The following is a 22902-nucleotide window of genomic DNA, read 5'->3' as shown; positions in this document are numbered from 1 at the left end:
AGCCCCACCCGGTGGCAAGACTAAAAAGTTGTGCACTAAAATATGCAACTTTTTACCGCTAGTAAAGTTGCATAAACATTTGAATTAATTCCACCTTGATCAACTAAAAAAATTCTAAAAAGTGTACCAGACTTTAGTGACCATTATAGCTTTTCTAATTTACCATCCTGATGTCTTCAAAATCAGACCTTATTTATCAGTTTTAATTTATTCCATATTAATGCTCTTATTTTATACTCTGCATTTATTTTAGATTGCTACCAAAAATGAGTGAAACTACATCAACCAATATCTCAGTTTCCCAAGCCAATTCCACAGGCAGTGTACAGGCATTTTCCACACGACATTCACGAATGACCGATCCTGGATTCACCAAGAGGCTATGTTTCTACAAAAGCGGAGACCCAAGGTTTAGTGGGATAAAAATGGTTGTCTCCAATCGATCTTTTAAAACATTTGATGCCTTGCTAGACAGCCTCTCTAAAAAAGTTCCTCTGCCTTTTGGAGTTAGAAACATAACAACTCCGCGTGGAATACACCGCATAACTGCTCTAGAAGAACTAGAAGATGGTAAATCCTACATTTGCTCCCATCAAAGAAAGATAAAGCCTATTAACCTTGAACGAGCGAGTAAGAAGCCATTGCTGTGGCAAAGTACCAGGCCGATCAGTGCTCGTCGCCGGGTCGTGCAGCTTGCTCGACAAAATGAAGTTGCCCCATTTCAAAGGGAAAATACTGTTGTGCTTGGAAGCTCAAAGAACTTTGTCATATTAAAAAATGGAGATAAAGAGTGCAAACATAATTTAGTGCTGAATAAGAAATCTATACAAAACTTTGATGTATTTCTGGATCAAATATCTGAAGTTATGCAATTTCCGGTTTACAAACTCTACAGCACTGATGGAAGGAGGGTAAGAGCACAAGCATCCTGACATGTATTGCTTCAAATTGGTGGTCCCATCACAGACAGCCCCTTTAATATTTAATATCAGACTCCAGAGACCACCAACAAGCTACTAATTTTTCCGGGGAACGGGGCTATCTGCTGCTCATTTCCTCTGCAGCGACCACTACAGGGGAAATGTAGAATTACATGCAGAAATGTACAATCATATTTAATTATACGGCCAGACTAGGTCCGCCAGAGCAAGAACCACTAGACACCTACACCTGGTAACCCTCTAAGTCAGGGGTCAGCAACTTTTGTCACTCTAGCTGTTGAGAAACTACAACTCCCAGCATGCCCAGACAGCCAAAGACTGTCAGGGCATGCAGGGAATTGTAGTTTCAGAACAGCTGGAGTGCCGAAGTTTGCTGACCCCTGCTCTAAGTCTTGATGCAACAATAGGCTACTTGCACACCCTGCGAATTAACAGAATTTTTTTTACTGCAGTAATTTCCTATAGCAGCCAGATATTGCATTAGGAAAAATATCAAGGTTAAAATTTAATGTAAAAACTGTGAACTGTAGCTTTTAGATGTAGTTAGGTTCAATTTACACATGCAGTTTTTGATGCACATATTTGTGCAGTTTTTGATGCTGTTTTTTAAGCCAAGGGCAGGAGTTGATACAAAATCTAATATAGAAGTCCTGTCTTTATACATTTTCTTCCTTTATGAACCAGTTTTTCCTATGGCTAAAAAAAAAAACCAAAAAAACCGGCATCCAGCCTTACATGTTTTTACGTATATAGTTTTCCATAAAGGATTTTCCAAAAACTAAAAAAATATATTGACCCTGATTGCAGAAAACCCATAAAAACTAAAGAAAACATATTTGTCCACTTATTTCCTCTCATTTCAATACTTCAATTCCCTACAATCTTTGTAACATAAATAAATAAATAAATAAATAAATAAATTTAAGCCATTCCAATAAAATACTATGTTGCATTTGTCTCTTTTGAATTACCTTTTACAGCAGATCGTTCACATTGCACTATAATATCTGCAGGCAAAAGTATATAAGTAGATAAATACATAGATTCAATATAATGAAATTTACTGATTTAAATCCTTGGTCACTCTGGGTATATGGTTTTGGTGGGCGGAGTGACTCATTGATTGACAGCTTTCCCTGTATAATCATGCATGTTTGAGCTGTCAATCACTGAGTGACCCCGCCCCCTTGACTCAAGCCCAGAGTAAGGGTATGTTCACACGAGGGCGTCCGTTACGGCTGAAATTACGGGGATGTTTCAGCCTGAAAACATCCCCGTAATTTCAGCCGTACCAGCATGTGCAGGCGCTTGAACACCGCGTCAATTACGGCCATAATTAGCGCTTCTATTCGTTGGAGTCAATGAATAACGGCTCCAATTACGGCCAAAGAAGTGACAGGTCACTTCTTTGACGCGGGCGTCTATTTACGCGCCGTCATTTGACAGCGGCGCGTAAATATACGCCTCGTGTGAACAGACAAACGTCTGCCCATTGCTTTCAATGGGCAGATGTTTGTCAGCGCTATTGAGGCGCTATTTTGAGACGTAATTCGGGGCAAAAACGCCCGAATTACGTCCGTAAATAGGCCGTGTGAACATACCCTTAGGAGGGATATAAAAAAATTAACTACAAGTTATAGTGAATAATTTCTCAAAACACTTTATATAATAAACCGCTCAGCTCCTCCTGCTCTATTACATGTCTGCAGATGGGACAGAATTTTCAACGTGACAGTTTATCTTTAATCATTCATCAGAGTTTATAAGATGTCTTAGGCCTCATGCACACGACCGTAGCCGAGGAGAGTCAACCGTGGGCCGTCCACAATCACGGACCGCGCACACACAAGATGTGCATTGACTTTAAGGAGCCCGGGCCGAAAATGAGGCCCGTAAAATGACTTGTCCTATTTTTTTCGGTCCGGACAATTCACGGACTGTGGAGATGACGGTTGTGTGCATTGGCCCATAGGATAGAATGTGTCCTATACTATCCGCAATTGTGGCGGCAAAACTATTTTCGTGTGCATGAGGCTATATTAATCTAGGCATTGCCTACTTTTCTAACTGGTCCTCTTGTTGGGTTTTACACTTTAGATTCTTAGCACTCATGCTCTCCTGCTGGGTTCTGGAACGATAGTGGCAGCTGGCAGAGAACCTTTCAAGCCGGGAAATTATGAGTCTGAGATGGAATTTCTACCTGCAAAATTACCTGGGATCTCCCAGCGCGTATTTCCTAAATCAAGATCAAAACCAGAGATGAAAAGCCGTGAGTAGAATAAATCTGACAAACTTTTCTAACCATTAATTCCCATTGACTGTTTCATATAATACTAATATGGACAGGTCAGATGAACTAGCACCTTGGCAATAACACATAGAGTATCCCCTTGTTAACAAGTCGATGATTGGAAGTGTATCAAGAAACTGTCAGATAAACTGCTGCAATAATGTATGTGACTTATAGATGTAGCAGAGCTGAGTTTGTCATTTCAGGGGGAGAAAAGATGTCATTCTGGGCAGCTCATCCTGATATCACAATACTCTGACAATACCTGTCACAATAGTACAATATCTGTTGTTATTATTATATTGTATAGTATTGTATATTATATTGTAATGCCAGTAAACCTACTGAGCTATCCTAAAGATGGCCTGTTCGCTCTCCTGACATGTCTGATTTAGTAAATATTTGTATTCCCCATGACATAACAATTCTGGAGCATCTTTTCTTAGTACTCTACGTTTTCCCGTTCCTCTGTTATTCATCCTAGAAATGTATGAATAAATTGACTACTGAGTGTTACCCATTTGGGAGTGTGTCCCTACACAGGCAGTTGTAAATTTATTCAGAAACTTTTTGGAGGAATAACAGAGGAATGGCACAACACAGAGTTCTAAGAAAACATGTTCTGGAATTGTTATTTCATGAAGAATACAAGTATTTATTTAAAGAGGATCTGCCCCTAGTTTAGTAATTCCCTATCTCCTAACTAATCTAATAGGCGCTGTGATGCTGATAACTACAGTGTAATCTTTTTTCAACATTTTTTATTATTTGCAAAGTTATGAGAATTTTTCTAAATATGCTAATTTAGCTCTAATAGCCAAATAGGAGGTGACTCTTTCTTTTCACTCTGGGCCATGTAATGTTTTCTGTATGTCGCCGATCAATAAGCATCCAGCTTCTCCCCCTGCCCTGCCCAGCAACAGAGCGTGATCATATACTATACAGCTATGAAACTGAATCTCATCTTTCATATGTCACCAAAACCACAGATATGGCTGTTTAAAGTGATCCCCCTTCCCTCCAGCCTCAGTCTCTCACACTGTGTGAAGCAGCTTCATGCTGATAGGACAGTGTGAGAGGATGTGAGGAGGCTCCACCTCAGGAGAATCGCTGCTGTTACCTCCCACTTGTCTAGTATAGGCTCATTTGCATATTTAGAAAAATGCTCATAACCTTTAAAATAATAGACTTTTGGGACACAATTTTACCGGAGTTATCAGTGTGACAGCGCCTATCAGATTAGCTAGGAGATTGGGCATTACTAAACTAGTGACAGAGCCTCTTTAAATGGACATGTCCGGGGAGGTGACTGGTTGTTTTTAATACACGGTTCACAAAACAAATGATTTGATATCAAATTCAGCTCTGCAACATCTGTACGTTGCACTTATTATTTCTACAAACATATTGTTGACTCTGGGTAGTGTTCAGACAATGGGCAATAAGGATTGGTTTATAAACCATTTTTTATTTGTAATATATTTTTGGGTTCTAATAAAAGCACAGAATTAGCCCATGCTTAAATTAATATATTCTATATATGGACAAAAGTATTGGGACACACCTCTTCATCGTTAAATTCAGGTGTTTCATTCACTCCCATTGCCACAGGTGTATAAAATCCAACACTAGCCATGCAGTCGCCTTTATAAACATTTGGTCATTCTAAAGAGCCCACTTTACTCCAGCGTGGTACTGTAATAGGACACCACCATTTCAAGTCAGTTTGTGAAATTTCTTCCCTCCTAGATATTCCATGAACAACTGTGGGTAGTATTATTGCAAACTGGAAGCACTTAGGAACTACAGCAACTTAGACCACGTAAAGTTGTTTTGTTTTTTTTAGTTAAACTGTTAGTCAATAAATGATTACACATTGTTTTCATTTTTTTTAATAAGTCAGGAAATATTATAAATTAGATTCTAATTTATAACATTTCCATGTGCTGGTCACTAGAGGGAGCAATTCCCAAAATTGCAGCATTGCAATGTGGTAAAGCAACCTCATTGCTTTATGCTGCAAATCTGGTGTAGACACACTCGGTCTAGTATGCTCGCACAATGCCCCCTCCTTTATCCTGGCTAGTGCCAGGAGAAAGGAGGGGGTTGAATGTTCAAACCTCCTACACTGTGTGCCGCCATTTTTTGAGCGAATGCACAGTGTAGGAGGATTAGATACAGTGGTAATAAGACAGTATAACACTCACAAACACAAATATAACTTACCTGCTCCTGCCGCCGCCGCTGCCTCCACTCCGTCCGCTCCGTCAGAGCCCCTCCGCTCCTAGTCCTTGCTTCTTAACATGTGGACGGAAGTCGCCAACGGAAGTAGTCATCTTACTGTCTGGCTGCGGCTTCCGGTACATATGAAAATGGCGCCGGATGTCGCTCGGCCGAAGACCTTCCTTTTGGACTGTGTGGGAGCGGCGCATGCGCCGTTCCCACACAGACGACGTACGCTATAGTGAATGGAACGGCTCCCGTTCGCATTCACTATGGGGATGTATGTGCCGTATTCCATCTCTGTATGTGTCGTTAATCGACACATACAGAGATGAAAAAAAAAAATGGCAGCCCCCATAGAGAAGTAAAAGTTAGAAAAAAGAAAAAAGTAAAACACAAAAACACAAATAAATAAAATTTATTTTATTAACATACTAAAACCCAAAACATATAAAAAAAATTTTTGCGCGACACCTGTCCTTTAACATCTGCACAAAAACTGTGCACCAGGAGCTTTACGGCATGGGTTTCCATTACGGCATGGGTTTCCATGGCCGAGCAGCTGCAAGCAAGCCTTGGATTTAGAATAGGCTGTCATAAAAGCTCCTGTAGGTATATTGTGTTGGCGTTCCAATACTTTTGTTCATATAGTGTATAAATAATGGAGGGGGGATTCATAAATGTGTCCCTCTTAATAGCTTTAAATTCACTGAAGTGATAAATGAGTAAAATGTATAACTTTTATTTCATAGCTATCTAAAAACAGGGGTACAATCACCACTGTGAAAAGCCCAACCGTGTATTTAAAAACGTATTAAACAAGATACTCCAAGTCCTAATTCGTTTGCGAACCCTCTATGACTGGGTATATATACAAAGATATCAAAATATGGAATCAGAGTTTGAACATTGGTGTAACAGTGGTTATGGCCCTAATGCACACAGGAGCCTGCGTTAACCGCACCCAGATCTCACGATGTATGGATACACAACAATGCCACTGCCCCCTACGCAAGATTCCCTCACTACACCCGACCCTACGCGTTTCAATACTTATCATCAGGGGTCTGTCAGTCTGGCCAGGATGCCAGCGATATTTCTTCAGCAGCAGATATTCTACTGCACAACACGGAAGCATGCACGCATAGATGTCAGCTTTGTCACATCTTACTCCAGTTTCTTTCTTATTAAGACTGACAAATGAAATGCCGGTCTTAGTAAAGCTCCCCAATGTATATATATATATTTATACATACTGTAAACACAAAGCTTTATCTTTTGATTAGGTAACTTTTGCTTTTACTAAACATAGTAGGGTATACAGATCCAGGGGTGTAGCTAAAGGCTAGTGGGCCCAGGTGCAAGAATTCAGCTTGGGCTCCCCTATCCCTCTCCAACACAACCATCATCAGACCCCTGCGTGTGCCTATGCCCAGACACTTTGCCCAACAGCCCCCATAGTATAATGCCCCCACACAGTATAATGCTCCCATAGCTGCCCCCACACAGTATAATGCCCCATACAGTATAATGCCCCCATAACATCCCCATACCGTATAATGCTCCCCATATCAGCCCCCACACTATAATGCCCCACATAGTTGCCCCCATACAGTATAATGCCCCCCATACAGTATAATGCCCCCCATATGAGCTTCCCATACAATATAATGCCCCCATATGAGCTCCCCATACAGTATACAGTATAATGCCCCCCATATCAGCCCCCCACATACAGTATAATGCCCCCTATATCAACTCCCCATACAGTTTTGTGCCCCCCATATCAGCCCCCATACAGTATAATGCCCTCCATATCAGCTCCCCATACAGTATAGTGCACCCATATCAGCCCCACATACAGTATAATGCCCCTCCATATCAGCCCCCCATACAGTATAATACCCCTCCATATCAGCTCCCATACAGTATAATGCTACTCCATATCAGCTCCCATACAGTATAATGGCCCCCATATCAGCTCCCCATACAGTATAATGCCCCCATATCAGCTCCCCATACAGTATAATGCCCCTCCATATCAGCTCCCATAAAGTAAAATGTCCCTCCATATCAGCTCCCATACAGTATAATGCCCCATATCAGCTCCCCATACAGTATAATGCCCCCATATCAGCTCCCCATACAGTATAATGCCCCTCCATATCAGCTCCCCATACAGTATAATGCCTCTCCATATGAGCTCCCCATACAGTATAATGCCCCCATATGAGCTCCCCATACAGTATAATGCCCCCCATATCAGCCACCCCATACAGTATAATTCCCCCATATTAGCCCCCATGCCATATCAGCCCCCATACAGTATAATGCCCCCATATGTGCATAATAGAAAAATAGCATAATTACTTACCTATCCCCGTTCCTTCGCCTTCTCCGGTGTGTGCTATGAGTGACTCGGTGCAGACAGGCGCGATGATGTCGCTACATCCCGCCTGCCTGCGTCGAGCCGCTCAGGGCACGGTGAATGCTGCAGAAAGGAGACATCAGCTCCTTGCTCCATCATTGAATGGAACCGGGACCTCGGTGAGTAACTCGCTACTCCCCGGAGGTCTTCACATGACATCCCAGGGGGTCGCGACCCACAGTTTGTAAAGTATTGTGTTGTATTGTGCAGTTTGCGGTGGAGAGAGGAGGGGGGCCGTAATTTAACGGGCCCCCCCTCCAAAGCAAACAGCACAATACAACACATTACAAGACAACACAACACAATACATTACGAGGCAACACAATACATTACATTACAATACAAGGCAACACAATACATTACATTACAAGACAACACAATACAGACTCTGCAGCTCACCTGGAGTCCTCCGTACCGACTCTTCCACTGCACTGGCTGGAAGACGTGTCATGTGACAACACGGTCACATGGTACACGAAGTGTACCATGAGACCGTAACCAGGAAGTGCCGGCTTCACGGCACAGAAAATTTATTTGCATGCTGTACGGCAATGGGGGCCCGTGGGCCCCCAGGCTTAGGGGCCCGGTCGCAACTGCGACCGCTGCGACCCCTATAGCTACGCCACTGTACAGATCCACTAGTCGATGCTAGATATTTACTGTACTTCTCGTCATTTTACAAATTTTTATATAGGGCAGATCAGAGCCTCAAATTCTTTTCTGTTTCCTGTGTAAATTATGTTTGAAGGATCATAGTAGAGAAAAAGAAGCCAATACTTGTCATGTGATGTCTATCTGACCTTAGAACCTCCATACACAAACCTCCCTGCTAGTCATACTTCCAACCAGCATATACCAGCTACCTCCTATTGTATCCTACAAATTTCTCCCCAAGATTATCTAGTGCTACATCCATCATGCCCAAAGTATTTTCTGTTATACCAATGTCAGAATAAATGGTAGGTGGCGGAGCCTTAAGAATAATTTTATAAAGAACTAGGCTATAAGCTGAAGGGAAGGACCTCCAAGGTAGTATTCTCAGGAATACTGCCTGTGCCATGCGTTTCACAGGAAAGACAGCGGGAGCTCAGGGAGTTAAATGCATGGCTTATGTCTTGGTGTAGAGGAGAAGGCTTTGGGTTCCTAGAGCACTGGGCTGACTTTTCATTGGGGTACAAAATGTATTCTGCAGATGATTTGCACCTAAATGGAAGGGTGTCCGCTGTGCTGGGGGAGAGAATTCTAGCTGGGGTGGCGGAGTATTTAAACTAGGGCTGAGGAGGGAGGTCAATGTAGAAAATAAAGGGGTAGTCAGGTTAGAGAGGGGTCAGACTATATTGGTGGGGGGAGAAATAGACTGTGCGGAGAGGACTAGACAACAGGGTAAGGAGATCCTTTTGTTACAAAACAGCAGTGAAAATAAAAATGCCCAAATAATGTCAAATAATCACATTTCTCATACTGAAAGTTAAAAACTGAAAGGCAAGTTAAAGTGTATGTTCACCAATGTCAGAAGTCCAGCAAGTAAAATGGGGGAGCCGGAGGACTTGGTACTGGAGGAACATATAGATATAGTTGGTGTTGCTGAAACATGGCCGGACTCTTCACATGACTGGGCTGTAAATCTACAGGGTTTTACACTGTTTCGGAAAGACAGGGCGAATAGGAAAGGTGGCGGTGTATGTCTGTATGTGAGAAGCGATATGAAGGTGAGTGTGAAAGAGACAATAGTGGGTGAATATTGTGAGGAGGTTGAAACCTTGTGGGTGGAATTACAAAGGGAGGTAAACACTGAAAAAAAATACTTTTGGTGTAATCTATAGACCCCCCAATATAACTGAGGAGATGGAAGGTCAGCTATATAAACAGATGGAGCGGGCTGGACAGGCTGGTACTGTAGTGATAATGGGAGATTTTAATTACCGGGATATTAATTTATGTCATGGTTCGGCTTCATCTACAAAGGGGAGACATTTCCTCAACCTGTTGCAGGAAAATTTTATGGGCCAGTTTGTGGAAGACACGACTAGAGGTGAAGCTCTGTTGGATCTGGTCATTTCTAATAATGCAGAGCTTGTTGGGAATGTCAATGTTCGTGAAAACCTTGGTAACAGTGATCACAATATAGTTATATTTTACATATACTGTAAAAAAAAACACAGGCTGGGAGGGAAAAAACACTTAATTTTAAGAAGGCCAATTTCCCCAGGATGAAGGCTGCAATTCAGGATATAGACTGGGAAGAACTAATGTCAAATAATGGTACAAATGATAAATGGGAGATCTTAAAATGTACTTTGTATAATTATAGTGCAAAATTTATTCCTATAGGTAACAAGTATAAACGACTAAAATTAAACCCCACATGGCTTACACCTTCTGTATGAAGCGCAATATATGACAAAAAAAGGGCATTTGAAAAATACAAATCTGAGCAAATACAAATACAGCTGTTGCCTTTGTAAATTATAAAGAGCTTAATAAAATCTGCAAAAAGGTAATAAAATCAGAAAAAATACAAAATGAAAGGCAGGTGGCCAAGGATAGTAAAACAAATCCAAAAAAATTCTTCAAGTGTGTAAATGCAAAAAAGCCAAGGTTTGAACATGCAGGACCCCTAAATAGTGGTAATGGGGAGTTGGTCACAGCGGATCAAGAGAAGGCAGAGTTACTAAATGGATACTTTAGTTCTGTATATACAACAGAAGAAAGAGCAGCTGATGTAGCCGGTGCCGGTGCTGTTAATATATCAGTTGATATACTGAATTGGCTGAATGTGGTGCAAGCTAAATAAAATAAAATAAATGTGCACAAGGCCCCGGGACCAGATGGGTTACACCCTGGAGTTCTTAAAGAGCTTAGTTCAGTTATTTCTGTCCCCCTCTTCATAATATTTAGAGATTCTCTTGTGACTGGTATAGTGCCAAGGGACTGGCGCAGGGCAAATTCGATGCCTATTTTCAAAAAGGGCACTAGGTCTTCCCCGGGTAATTATAGACCAGTAAGCTTAACATCCATCGTGGGGAAAATGTTTGAGGGGCTATTGAGGGACTATATACAGGATTATGTGACAAAAAATAGTATTATAAGTGACAGCCAGCACGGTTTTACTAAGGACAGAAGCTGTCAAACCAACCTGATTTGTTTTTATGAAGAGGTGAGCAGAAGCCTAGACAGAGGGGCCGCTGTGGATTTAGTGTTTTTGGACTTTGCAAAGGCATTTGACACTGTCCCTCATAGACGTCTAATGGGTAAATTAAGGACTATAGGTTTAGAAAGTATAGTTTGTAATTGGATTGAGAATTGGCTCAAGGACCCTATTCAGAGCGTTTTGGTCAATGATTCCTACTCTGAATAGTCCCCAGTTATAAGTGGTGTACCCCAGGGTTCTCTGCTGGGACCACTATTATTCAACTTATTTATTAATGATATAGAGGATGGGATTAATAGCACTATTTCTATTTTTGCAGATGACGCCATGCTATGTAGTATTGATCAGTCTATGGAAGATGTTCGTAAATTGCAAGCTGATTTGGACACACTAACTGTATGGACATCCACTTGGCAAATTAAGTTTAATATAGATTTATGTAAAGTTATGCATCTGGGTACCAACAATCTGCCTGCATCATATGTCCTAGGGGGAGCTATACTGGGAGGGTCACTTGTTGAGAAGGATCTGGGTGTACTTGTAGATCATAAACTAATTAACAGCATGCAATGTCAATCAGCTGCTTCAAGGGCCAGCAAGATATTGTTGTGTATTAAAAGAGGCATGGACTCGCGGGACAAGATATTGTTGTGTATTAAAAGAGGCATGGACTCGCGGGACAAAGCATTAGTGGGGCCTCATCTAGAATATGCAGTTCAGTTATGGGCTCCAGTTCATAGAAAGGATGCCCTGGAGTTGGAAAAAATACAAAGAAGAGCAATGAAGCTAATAAGGGGAATGGAGAATCTAAGTTATGAGGAAAGATTAAAATAATTAAACTTATTTAGCCTTGAAAAGAGACGACTAAGGGGGGACATGATTAACTTATATTAATATATGAATGGCACATACAAAAAATATGGCGAAATCCTGTTCCATGTAAAACCCCCCAAAAAACAAGGGGGCCCTCCGTCTGAAGAAAAAAAGGTTCAACCTGCAGAGGCGATAAGCCTTCTTTACTGTGAGAACTGTGAATCTATGGAATAGTCTACCGCAGGAGCTGTCACAGCAGGGACAGTAGATGTCTTTAAAAAAGGCTTAGATAATTTCCTAGAACAAAAAAGTATTAGCTCCTATGTGTAGACATTTTTACCTTCCCTTTTCCCATCCCTTGGTTGAACTTGATGGACATGTGTCTTTTGTCAACCGTACTTCCTATTGTATCCTACAAATTTCTCCCCAAGATTATCTAGCGCTACATCCATCATGCCGATTGTATTTTCTGTTATACCCTTCCTACAGCTCTGTAACCCCCCACACCCCTATTCCTTCCAAGAAAGTGGATGTCTACTGTTTCCTTGACTTAGTATCTTGCTGACTTTCGTGCACACACCTCACGCATTTTAACAACATATTTGACCACTTCTTATATTAAACTGTTGGATGCGAATGCACTGACTTTATCACCAGCTCTTACCCTCTTGCTTGTCGTCTACTTTTCTGAATCCTGCCCGCTGATATCTGCCAGTCTCTGGGTATAGACCGAGGCAAGGTGAGCCAACAGCCTCAGGCGGCGCCACCTAGCCGAAAATAGGGGGCGGCATTTTGAACCAGGGACGGACTGGACCGATGGTAAGGGGCATGCCTTATTTTACTTACCTGACGTGCCGCATGATAGGCACGTCTATAAGAACACTCCTCCTCCTCTCTGACGCTGTACGCAGCATGCAGCACGCGCCGCCAGAGAGGAGCAGGTCTGCAGAAGGCGCGGTCAAGAAGAGAAGTGACGAGATGCACAAGGTGAGCGGTGGCCTGTATTAAAAACTGTGCGCCAGTTAGAGCGCTCAAACTCCTGCCTTCACTAATTCAAAAGGTGTCGGTCGGCAGTAGCTGGGGGATCGGGACCCGGGAGTATACTGCAAGGGAGGTCTGGGCATTTTACTAGCAGCCAAGGGCTCTATGGGGGGAATAATCCACCCCATTCAGCCCTCTCATTACTATAATGGAAGGATAGGGTGATGCATTCTCCTCTTCTGTTCTGTAGTGACGACGGAGCTGCACGCTCGCGCGCACACACGCTCTCCTCTCTCCAGCTATTTCCTTGACACTGTCCATAGGTGATTGGACAGTGTCACAGCGATGTTACACGCCCCCTTGCCAATTACCGCCCCATTGACAGTTCAGGGGGTTATTTAAATATAGGGCGCCAAATATTACGGCACCGATCTCTAAATAACGAAGGAGGGTAGAAATTTTTTTTAAAGTGCCCCAGGGTTTGTGCAGCCCTGCCCATTACATGCTGCACTCAGCTGCACATGTATGGGCAGGTGAAAGCTTCTCTTTAAAGGAAAGGTGTTATAATTATTTCTTTTTTTTTATTTGATAGTTTATTCAAGCTTTACTTTATGGGCCTATTTTTTATAATTATTTTAATATGTTCTCTAAAGTAACTATTTATTCATATGTTTGTACTTCTGTGGGGGCAGCCATCTTTATTTTTATTTTTCATACTGCTAATTTTAGTTTTGCAGGTTCCACTGGACCATTTGGACTACGTCGTAGATTCGTTGGACTACTTCGCTGATTTAAAGTGTAGCTACACGTTCGACAAACTTCTGACGTGTCACATGGCAGAAGTTTGGATTGGTGGGGGTCCGAGCACTGAGACCCCCACCAATTCGCTAGAACGAAGCAGCTGAAGCGCTCGTGTGAGCGCTCAGCTGCTTTGTGTCTGTTCAGCTATTTCCGGAAATAAATGTATCAGTGTATGGACTCAATAAAAAGTCCATGAGCCCGTACACTGATACATGGTCTTTCCGGAAAAAGCCGAACAGACACGAAGCAGCTGAGCGCTCAAACGAGTTCTTCAGCTGATTCGTTCTAGCGATTGGGGTTTTCCGTGCTCAGACCCATACCAATCCAAATTTCTGACATGTCACTATGACATGTCAGAAGTTTGTCGAACGTTTAGCTACACTTTAAGCTTTTTTTCAATAAAATGGTAAAAGTGGATTGTGTGGAAGAGTTATTTCAATAAAACTTTTTATGCCTCTGTTTTTAAATACTTCATTACCACCTTACTAATGGCAGTTGTCTGATTGAGAGCATCCATTACTAATAAGGGGCTTAGTGTTAGCCAGTAAAAAGGCTAGCACTAACCCTCTATTATTACCCCGGTACCCACCACCACCAGGAGTACCAGGAAGAGCTGGGTACGATCCAGTACCCGACCATCTGAAGTGAAGGGTACTGGGGTGGCCACAGGCTGGTACTATCAGGCTAGGAAGGGCCAAAAACCATGGCCCTTCCCACCCTGGTGATGCTAGGCTGCTGCTCCATTATCGTATCTGTCTGGTTATGAAAAATGGAGGGAATCTCACGTAATTTTTTCAATTTCTTTTTAAAAAATGACGTGGGGTTCCCCCTATTTTTCATAACTAGTCAGATACAATAAAGCAGCTGTAGCCTAGCATCACCAGGGTGGGAAGGGTAGCGTTGTTTGGCCCTTGCCAGCCTGATAATACCAGCCTGTGGCTGCTCCGCTGCCTAACCGTCGTTTCAGATGGCCAGGTACTGAATTGTACTCGACTCTTGCCGGTATCCCTGGCGGCAGTGGGAACCGTGGTAATAATAGGGGTTGGTGATAGCCTTTTTATTGGCTACTGCTAAGCCCCAGCCTTAGTAATTGATTGCTGTCAATCAGACAGCAGCCCTAAGGCCATAATAAAATATTTAAAAAAACAGACATAAGAATTTTTTTTTATTGAAATCAAAACTCCCCCATGCAACCCTCTTTCACAATTTTTTTTTTAAAAAGTAGATCATCTAAATAGTCCAATGAATCTACAACGTAGTCTAAACGGTCCAGCGGAACCTACCAAAAAAAAATTAGAAGTATAAATATTTAAAAAAATAAAATTTGCCACAATAGAAACTAGAGGTCAAGGAAAAATAATTCCCCTTCATGTAACTCTGCTACCTATCAACTGAAAAGTCATCCGCCAGAGGGAAAAATGTTTCCCTATGGCGGAGTACATGAAAGTCTAATTCCCAGGTGAGGCTTTCTTGTACTCCGCTAACAAGAAACGTTTTTCCTCCTGGCGGATAATTTTTCCGTCGACAGGTAGCAGAGTTCTTCCGTAGCGGTGTTAGGGGGGCAAACTCGCCAATTGCCCACTGCCCCCAGAATGGGCCACTACTTTTGAGCCAGTGCTGTGTGCTTGCCCCCAGACTAAAATTTGCCAGCCAACCCCTCGCCATTGGCTCCCTGCTCCGCCGTTTGCTCTTGTAGGCCACAGCCTGGTTTAGGCCTAAGGTCTACAGGAGATCGGGAGCACGCTGATGACGTCAACTGCCCGGCACGATGACGTCACTGCATCACGCCATCCACGCCGGGCCACTGAACTCAGTTAAAAATCATAAGTCAATTAGGTAATAAAAAGGGGGCATAGAAGATGCGTTAAAACAATTTCAGTGATAATGCTGTGTTGTTGATCTATGATACTAAATTAATACAGTAAGAATAATTCTTCAAATCTTTTCTATACATTAAACAGCACTTTAACATATAAACTAAAAATAAAAATATTTAAAACAATGTATATACTGCGTGTTTGTTGTGTAAAGCTAGTAATGAGAAAACTCGGATAGATTTGTGGGGGGGGGGCGTCTTTTTATAGTTAGCCTCAGGCAGCAGAGGGGCTAGGTTAACCACTGGGTTTAGGTTCAGGGATAATTAAGTACTGGAGGCCGCTGTACTTTGGTGAACTCATACAGTTCTATAGGAAAGGTGAATCACAGGATTTTTCTGGCAATAACCCCTGAACACATGAAATTGTCCGGAGAACATCATTCGTTTTATCTTGTTTGTTTCTGTTTGTTACCAGTTCTTTAAGCCAGTTTTATTTTTTGTTCTATCATTTATGATCGAAGACCGCTCAAGATGTACTGCCCTCAGGCTTTATATGATTTGCCAGGTAACACTTGTGAGGGAGGCTTAATGAATCCATAATTCTAGGTTCCAACAGTCTCTTTATGTTGATCCAACTACTGTTCTTTATACTATTTTCATTCTCTGTTGTTTTCCATAGCATATAAACAGGATTTTGTAGCAGTGGTCACACTGGATACAGATTAAATATTAAATGAATGAATACCTTAGTCCCACTTGTAAGATATAAAGAAACACGTACACTAGCCAAATATGCAGTAAACACACAATCACATATATTCTATTTTGTTAAGTGCATTGGTCTCTAATTTTGGGGTGTAATCTGTGTTAGGTTATGATATATTCCATGTGGGCTTTCAGGTAAATAATATATGGAATTTTTTTTTTAATTTTTTCGAGCCATTTTTCAGTTAGGCTGGATTCACACAAGCATGTTCGGTCCGTAATGGACGGAACGTATTTTGGCTGCAAGTCCCGAACCGAACACACTGCAGGGAGCCGGGCTCCTAGCATCATAGTTATGTACGACGCTAGGAGTCCCTGCCTCGCTGCCGGACAACTGTCCCGTACTGTAATCATCTAACAGGAAAAAGAAGCATCCGACTCCCATTGAAATTAATGGGAGGCAAATTTTTTCAGCGGAATCCGCCGCAAACATTCCGCTGTGTGAACTGGGCCTTATAGTACAGAACATTTATAAAGTATTACATATGTTTTTGCTTGTTATTACTATGTTTTTTGTTACTTAGTAATAACTAGAATCTTTAGCGTAACACATGCTACAATAATATATTTTCTCCTTGCAGATTCTTATTTTATTTGACTTATTTATATTTTATTTATTTCACTTATACTAATGCTGAATTTTATCTCTTTCCTTTTCTTTCCTGTCTGCTTCTGCATACTCTCTCCATCTGGAAATGCATACTCTACGCGTCCTTTTACTACTCATCTATTCTTGCCTTATGAATTGTTTTTCAACATTAGAAGTAAAAACGAATGAATCACTTTTTACAAGTTCTAATGGTCAAGAGCACATTCATGAATCAGCCAATGTATATACTACAGATAATAACTTTGTAGATTATTCACACATACCTGACAATGAAATACATCTGACACAACAATGGCCACAATCCGGAGAAGAACTACCAGTCATTTCTTCTGGGGACAACATTGAAAAAACTGTCCACCTTAATTCTGATGGCACTATGACTGTAGAGATGAAAGTTCGCTTTAAAATAATAGCAGAGGAAACCATTAATTGGTCAACAACCGTAAGCAGAGCGGAACTATCTCATAAGAAAAAAAGGTTATTTTGTTCTTCTGTAAATCCAGAAGTTCAAGCAATAGGTGTTATGGATTCCCCTATAAAAACGAGTAGTATAAATTGCATATCCAGTGATGAAGCCATAAGCACAGCGGAAGTTAAACATCATAGTCATTTTGAAAAATTCAACAATCAAATACAAGATAATGACATTAACACTAGCAAACTTAGGGCATCTTCTGCAAGAAACGAGAAGTCTGCTTTTTACCGGCCTCCAACACCTGGGATCCGAAAAGGCCAAGAGAGAAAGTTATCAGTGAGAAGAGCATCAGAGGTGACTTTACAAGAAACCATGAAACAGACGCTCTCTTTCAATGACATGGAAAATGAAACAACTCAACATGGAAATGATGCAGAAGATCAGTGTAGTAAACAGGCACAGGCAGTGACTGGCAATGCCGATTCCAAATTAAGCGAAGATAGCCTCAAGCAAGATGAAATAGATCAAACCAATGAAGAAAACTTTAGGGTGTTAGAGACCACTCACATGGAGCTGTTACAAAAGAATACAGTATATGAAAAAGGGGTTAGAAAATGTGAAAGAAGTAATTATATGTCTTTCAGAGGAACATCTACGATAGATAGACCACATTCAGCAGGAAAGCAGAGTTTCCATCAAGAACAATTTAAATTTAAAGAAATCAAGAGGTCTATGAGTGCCTCCATTGCCGTCTCTGAGCAATCTACATTACAAGATGAAATAAAACCCACAAATATGGAATTCAGTCATGGACAAAGTTTGGATATGATGACACAAGAAAATGAAATGGTACAAATGATGGATGTTCCCTCTGGAAAGTTCTCAGGTGACACTCATAGCACATTGGACTACAGCTCAGCAATTTCTGGTAATAAAGTAGAAAAGGGTTCTGAAAATGACACTGGTATCAGCAATGATAACTATTCTACTACGTCGTCTTTGGGACCAAAGAAGAAGAGGAAAAAAAAGAATCTGAAAAACCCATTGAAACATGCACAGACCAATATTCCAATAGTTGATAAAACCTGTCCGGATTCTCCACAAGTCAAATGTGGAATATCTGGCGAAGAAGCAAACCCTACAGCAAAAAATATTCTGTTTGAAGAAATATTTCCTCCTCACATTCATCCACTTCAAAATCAAACTGAGTTAGGTACAACACGGAAATTAAAGGGCAATAAGCAAATGGCAAAAGTGAAGCCAAGATCTCTTAAAACAAATGATGAACTTCTACATACCAGTAATCGAAATACTGAGAATGGCGAAATCAAGAAATGCAATAATGTTGGGCTTATTTCCAAAAACGGCAGAGCAGACTATAGCAACACTATTACCTTAAATGAAGAAGTATTTTATGACAATGTCCAAACACAATGTTCTCTTATAGAGAGCAAACCTGTGCCAGAAGAACTAATGCCTAAAAAGAATTCAAGATCTAAAAAATCCCAGAAAACATCAAAAAAGCAAAAAAGCCCAAAGAAGAAAAAAAGTAGGACAGGAACTGAAACTAAAGCTACAAATGATTCAGATGGCTTAGATACAGAAAAAAATAACTCTCCTACTCTCGAAAATACACTTGAGAGCTATGTTCAAAGCTGGTTAAAGAATATATTTCCCAATGTTGCCTTTCCCGTTCTTCAACCCTTTTTCTTTACAAGGTTAGAGGAAGATATTACACATGCTATCACAAATTCTAGTAATGGATCCTGTACTGATGTGGGTGTAAATAGTAACGGCTGCCAGGACGAATATGGTGTTGAAGGAAATCAAATTGGATATACAGGTTCAAGTGGAGAAAAAGAGATACCTATCCAACAAGTCCAACCATTTGATGAAGATGTTGTCTCATCATTTATGGAAAAAAGTAAAGATTTGGTAGAATTATTTGCCCAACAATTTACTGATTTTGGATACAATGCCTTTACTGAATGTAGTAAAAGTGAGGAGGTAGTTCTGGGGAATGCAAGTCATGATCTTAGAAAAGTACCCCCAAGGAAGCCAAGTATTGATACTGTAGTTCCGGTGGAAAATAATAAATCAGACTATATAAAAAGTGGGTTTATGGAAAAATTGTTAGCAGAACAATTTGGAATGTCCCGCAAAAACATTTCAGGGTCTAAATGTAGGCGATTGGAGAAGTCCTTTAGTCTGCCAAATTGTCCATCTGCAGTAGAGTCTTCATCATCTCAGATTCTGCTGGCCTGGTTGATAGTGTTACATTTAAAGCAGAGTATGTCCCATATTGTAGAAAATGTACCCCATGAGTCTAACAACAGTTCTGTAGTATTTACCTTGCTTCAATCCTTGAAACAAATAGCCATAACAGAAAAAGCAGATGACTTGAAGGCTGTTGTTCTAAACTTGCAAGAGTCAGCACTAAGATCTAACTCAAACACAAGAAGCATTCCATGTGTAAGAGAACCAACACCTATCCATGAATCCCCAATAACTCAACCAAAGAGGACAGAAAGGACTACTGAAGGTATTACTGAAAGTAACAACATACCAAGTATAAAGAAAACATGGGACACAACGGATGTATTGAAAAGTGAGGTTTTAATTAATAACATGGATGACATCCGGTTTCTTACAACTCAACCATATAAAGAGTTCCCTAGTGAATGCAGTCAAAATGAGAATGATAACAATTTAGAACAACACTGTTTTTCAGAATATCAACACTCATTGAAAAATACAGCCACAGATTTGTTACAGAGAGTAGAACAAATACCAAAAGACAGACAGAATTTTGAGGAACACCTTGTAGATTTATCCCAGAGACATTCACCTTCATTGATGTCCTACTCTAATTTTCACACTGTGGAAACAAACCCTGTCTCTCCCCAAAAAAGTTCCAAAGTAAAAATGATGGTGCAAGAAATGGAACAAAGGAAATATTCTTCTCAGTATTGTGAACAACAAAAGTGTTTGCAAAGTCCAATTTCTTCCGATTGGTCAGACTACAGACAAGACAGTGAAGAGAGTTTCAGTGATACCTTAAGAGCATCTAGTGAAATTATGACCGAGAGTGGAGAGGAGCAGATACATGAGAAGGCTTTTACAACAGGACATGTAAAACGAGCAATCGAAAGACTATATGGCAGGGCAGAATCGAATATTCAGCCTCCTAAAAGTCTACCCTCTATAACATCTTGCAACCAGTCACAATGCAAAAAATGTCCAAATAATGAAAATAATGAGTATTTGACCTTCAGCACTCAAGACCAACGATGCTTATCTAAAGAAAAAATATCAAGGACAATATCTAGTCCAAATAAAAAAAACATAAAAGTCGGTAGCTCGAGTAGCTTAAAGAGTGCCTCACTACCACTGCTGGATGCGGCTGGGGATCAGGATGGTTTAATTTTCCAAAAGCCAAGGTCTTCGCAGAGTAATAAATCACACAAACATAAAGATGGTCATATGGAAACACGTTCTAACAAAGACAAGAGTACAAACAATGGAGTACTCATAGATAAAGGGCGATGGTTGCTGAAGGAAAATCATTTGCTAAGAAGGTCACCACCTGAGGCAACTGGAATGTATGTTAATCTTGATACAACATCTGGTGACACTTTACTTGACAATACTAGTGATGAAGTTCCTTATATGCATTCTGCTTGCAAAATGAATCAACCATTAGTTGAAATATCTTCTTCGGAACTTGAAGATATGGCTAAACCTCAGCATCATACGTGTAATTACTTCAACATGCCACATGGGAGTGATTCAGAACCCTTTAATGATACGTTAAGTACCAGGTCAAAAGTCAGGCCCAAATCATCAGGTTCTTTAGTTAAAAACAAAACACATGACTGTGGCTCATTAGAGTCTATAGAGAAATGTGGAGGAATAAGTGCAAGTTTACCATCATTTGCAACAGTAGATTTCCATATGTCTGATAACAAAGTCCATCCATTACCACATTCAGATGATGAAATAACTAGAAATAATCAATCTCCTAATACTGATAGTAGAAACAGAGGACAAATTAAAGAACAGGATTCACTGGACAAGCTTCAAGTCATTTGTGGTCAGCACTGTCCAATCCTAACTGCTGTAATTCTTCCTGTCAATGAAGGGGATAGAGGGTTTGCTTACTGCAGACCAAATGATATAGAGAATTTTCTTTTACGCCGGTCTGGGTCTACAAACACATTCGACATTGCCTTGTTAAACAATTGTGCAATTATAGATGAGAATAACAATATACAATACAACAAGATGAAAGGTCCGGTCAATAACTACTGTGACTTTAATGACAATCACAGTAAAGATTTCAAGAGTTTCATTAACTTTAAGAAAAGCAGTGGCTGCTTATCAAAACTTTATCTAAATATAGCAAATACAATTGCCAGTATAATTGACCTATACAAAGATAGTCACACCAGAAAATTGTTTAAAGAACTAACATACATGAGAAATGATGAGAATAACAATATCCTGTATTATCATACATAAAACATCAAGAAGCAAATTGACACTATGCTAATCCTCTTATTTAGTTGCTATTTACTTCTTGGCTTAAAGAGGCTCTGTCACCAGATTCTCAAATCCCTATCTCCTATTGCATGTGATCGGCGCTGCAATGTAGATAACAGTAACGTTTTGTTTTGTTTTTTAAACGTTCATTTTTGGCCAAGTTATGAGCAATTTTATATTTATGCAAATGAGCTTTGAAATGGACAACTGGGCGTGTTTTTTTTCGTATGTCCAACTGGGCGTGTATTGTGTTTTTAACTGGGCGTGTTTACGTGTATGACGCTGACCATTCAGTGACCAGTCAGCATCTTACACTCCTCTCCATTAATTTACACAGCACATAGTGTTCTTACTAGAACGATGTGCAGCCACATACACAAGTGTCCAGCCTGGACGTCATGTGTACTCAGAATCCTGACACTTCTGAATCTTTTCTGTGAGATTACAGCAAACCACGCGTAATCTCGCGAGATTACGAGGTAAACGAGATTTCGTTTCCCTTGCTGGAAATCTCACAGAAAAGAGTCAGAAGTGTCAGGATTCTGAATACACATGACGTCCAGGCTGGAGGTCATATGTATTCATTATCAGGACACTTGTGTATGTGGCTGCACATCGTTCTAGTAAGAAGACTATGTGCTGTGTAAATGAATGGAGAGGAGTGTATGACGCTGACTGGTCACTGATTGGTCAGCGTCATACACGTAAACACGCCCAGTTAAAAACACAATACACGCCCAGTTGGACATACGAAAAAAAACACGCCCAGTTGTCCATTTCAAAGCTCATTTGCATATATATATAAAATAGCTCATAACTTGGCCAAAAATGAACGTTTTAAAAAAACAAAAAACGTTACTGTTATCTACATTGCAGCGCCGATCACATGCAATAGGCGATAGGGATTTGAGAATCTGGTGACAGAGCCTCTTTAAAGCAAAAAAACAAAAAAACACAAATGTGAAAAATGCAGGTGCTATATAGGTAGTCTCTCGGCAGTGCCGGTATTATATAAAATGGGTAACTAGTAGAGCACAGTAGAGCCCACTCAAAATAATTCAGATAATTATGCACTTTCTATCTGAATATTTATACTCAAATACTGCCATAAAATGGCAAATACTAC

At 40.6% G+C, this 22902-nt stretch overlaps 1 protein-coding gene across 1 annotated transcript in view; it reads left to right on the top strand.

The window, feature by feature from the left end:
* The first annotated feature begins 266 nt into the window (after positions 1–266).
* Positions 267–22902, top strand: part of RP1 (RP1 axonemal microtubule associated) — a 406368-nt gene continuing 383732 nt past the window's right edge. Inside the window, exons 1-2 of the mRNA XM_075828106.1 lie at positions 267–911; positions 3039–3210. Coding sequence (XP_075684221.1) covers positions 267–911; positions 3039–3210 — 817 coding nt within the window. The remainder of the gene's footprint in view (positions 912–3038; positions 3211–22902) is intronic.

The sequence above is a fragment of the Rhinoderma darwinii genome, chromosome 5 (assembly GCF_050947455.1).
Source record: "Rhinoderma darwinii isolate aRhiDar2 chromosome 5, aRhiDar2.hap1, whole genome shotgun sequence".
Taxonomy (NCBI): Eukaryota; Metazoa; Chordata; class Amphibia; order Anura; family Rhinodermatidae; genus Rhinoderma; species Rhinoderma darwinii.
The sequence above is the reverse complement of the archived record's forward strand: the minus strand, read 5'-3'. Positions and strand labels throughout refer to the sequence as shown.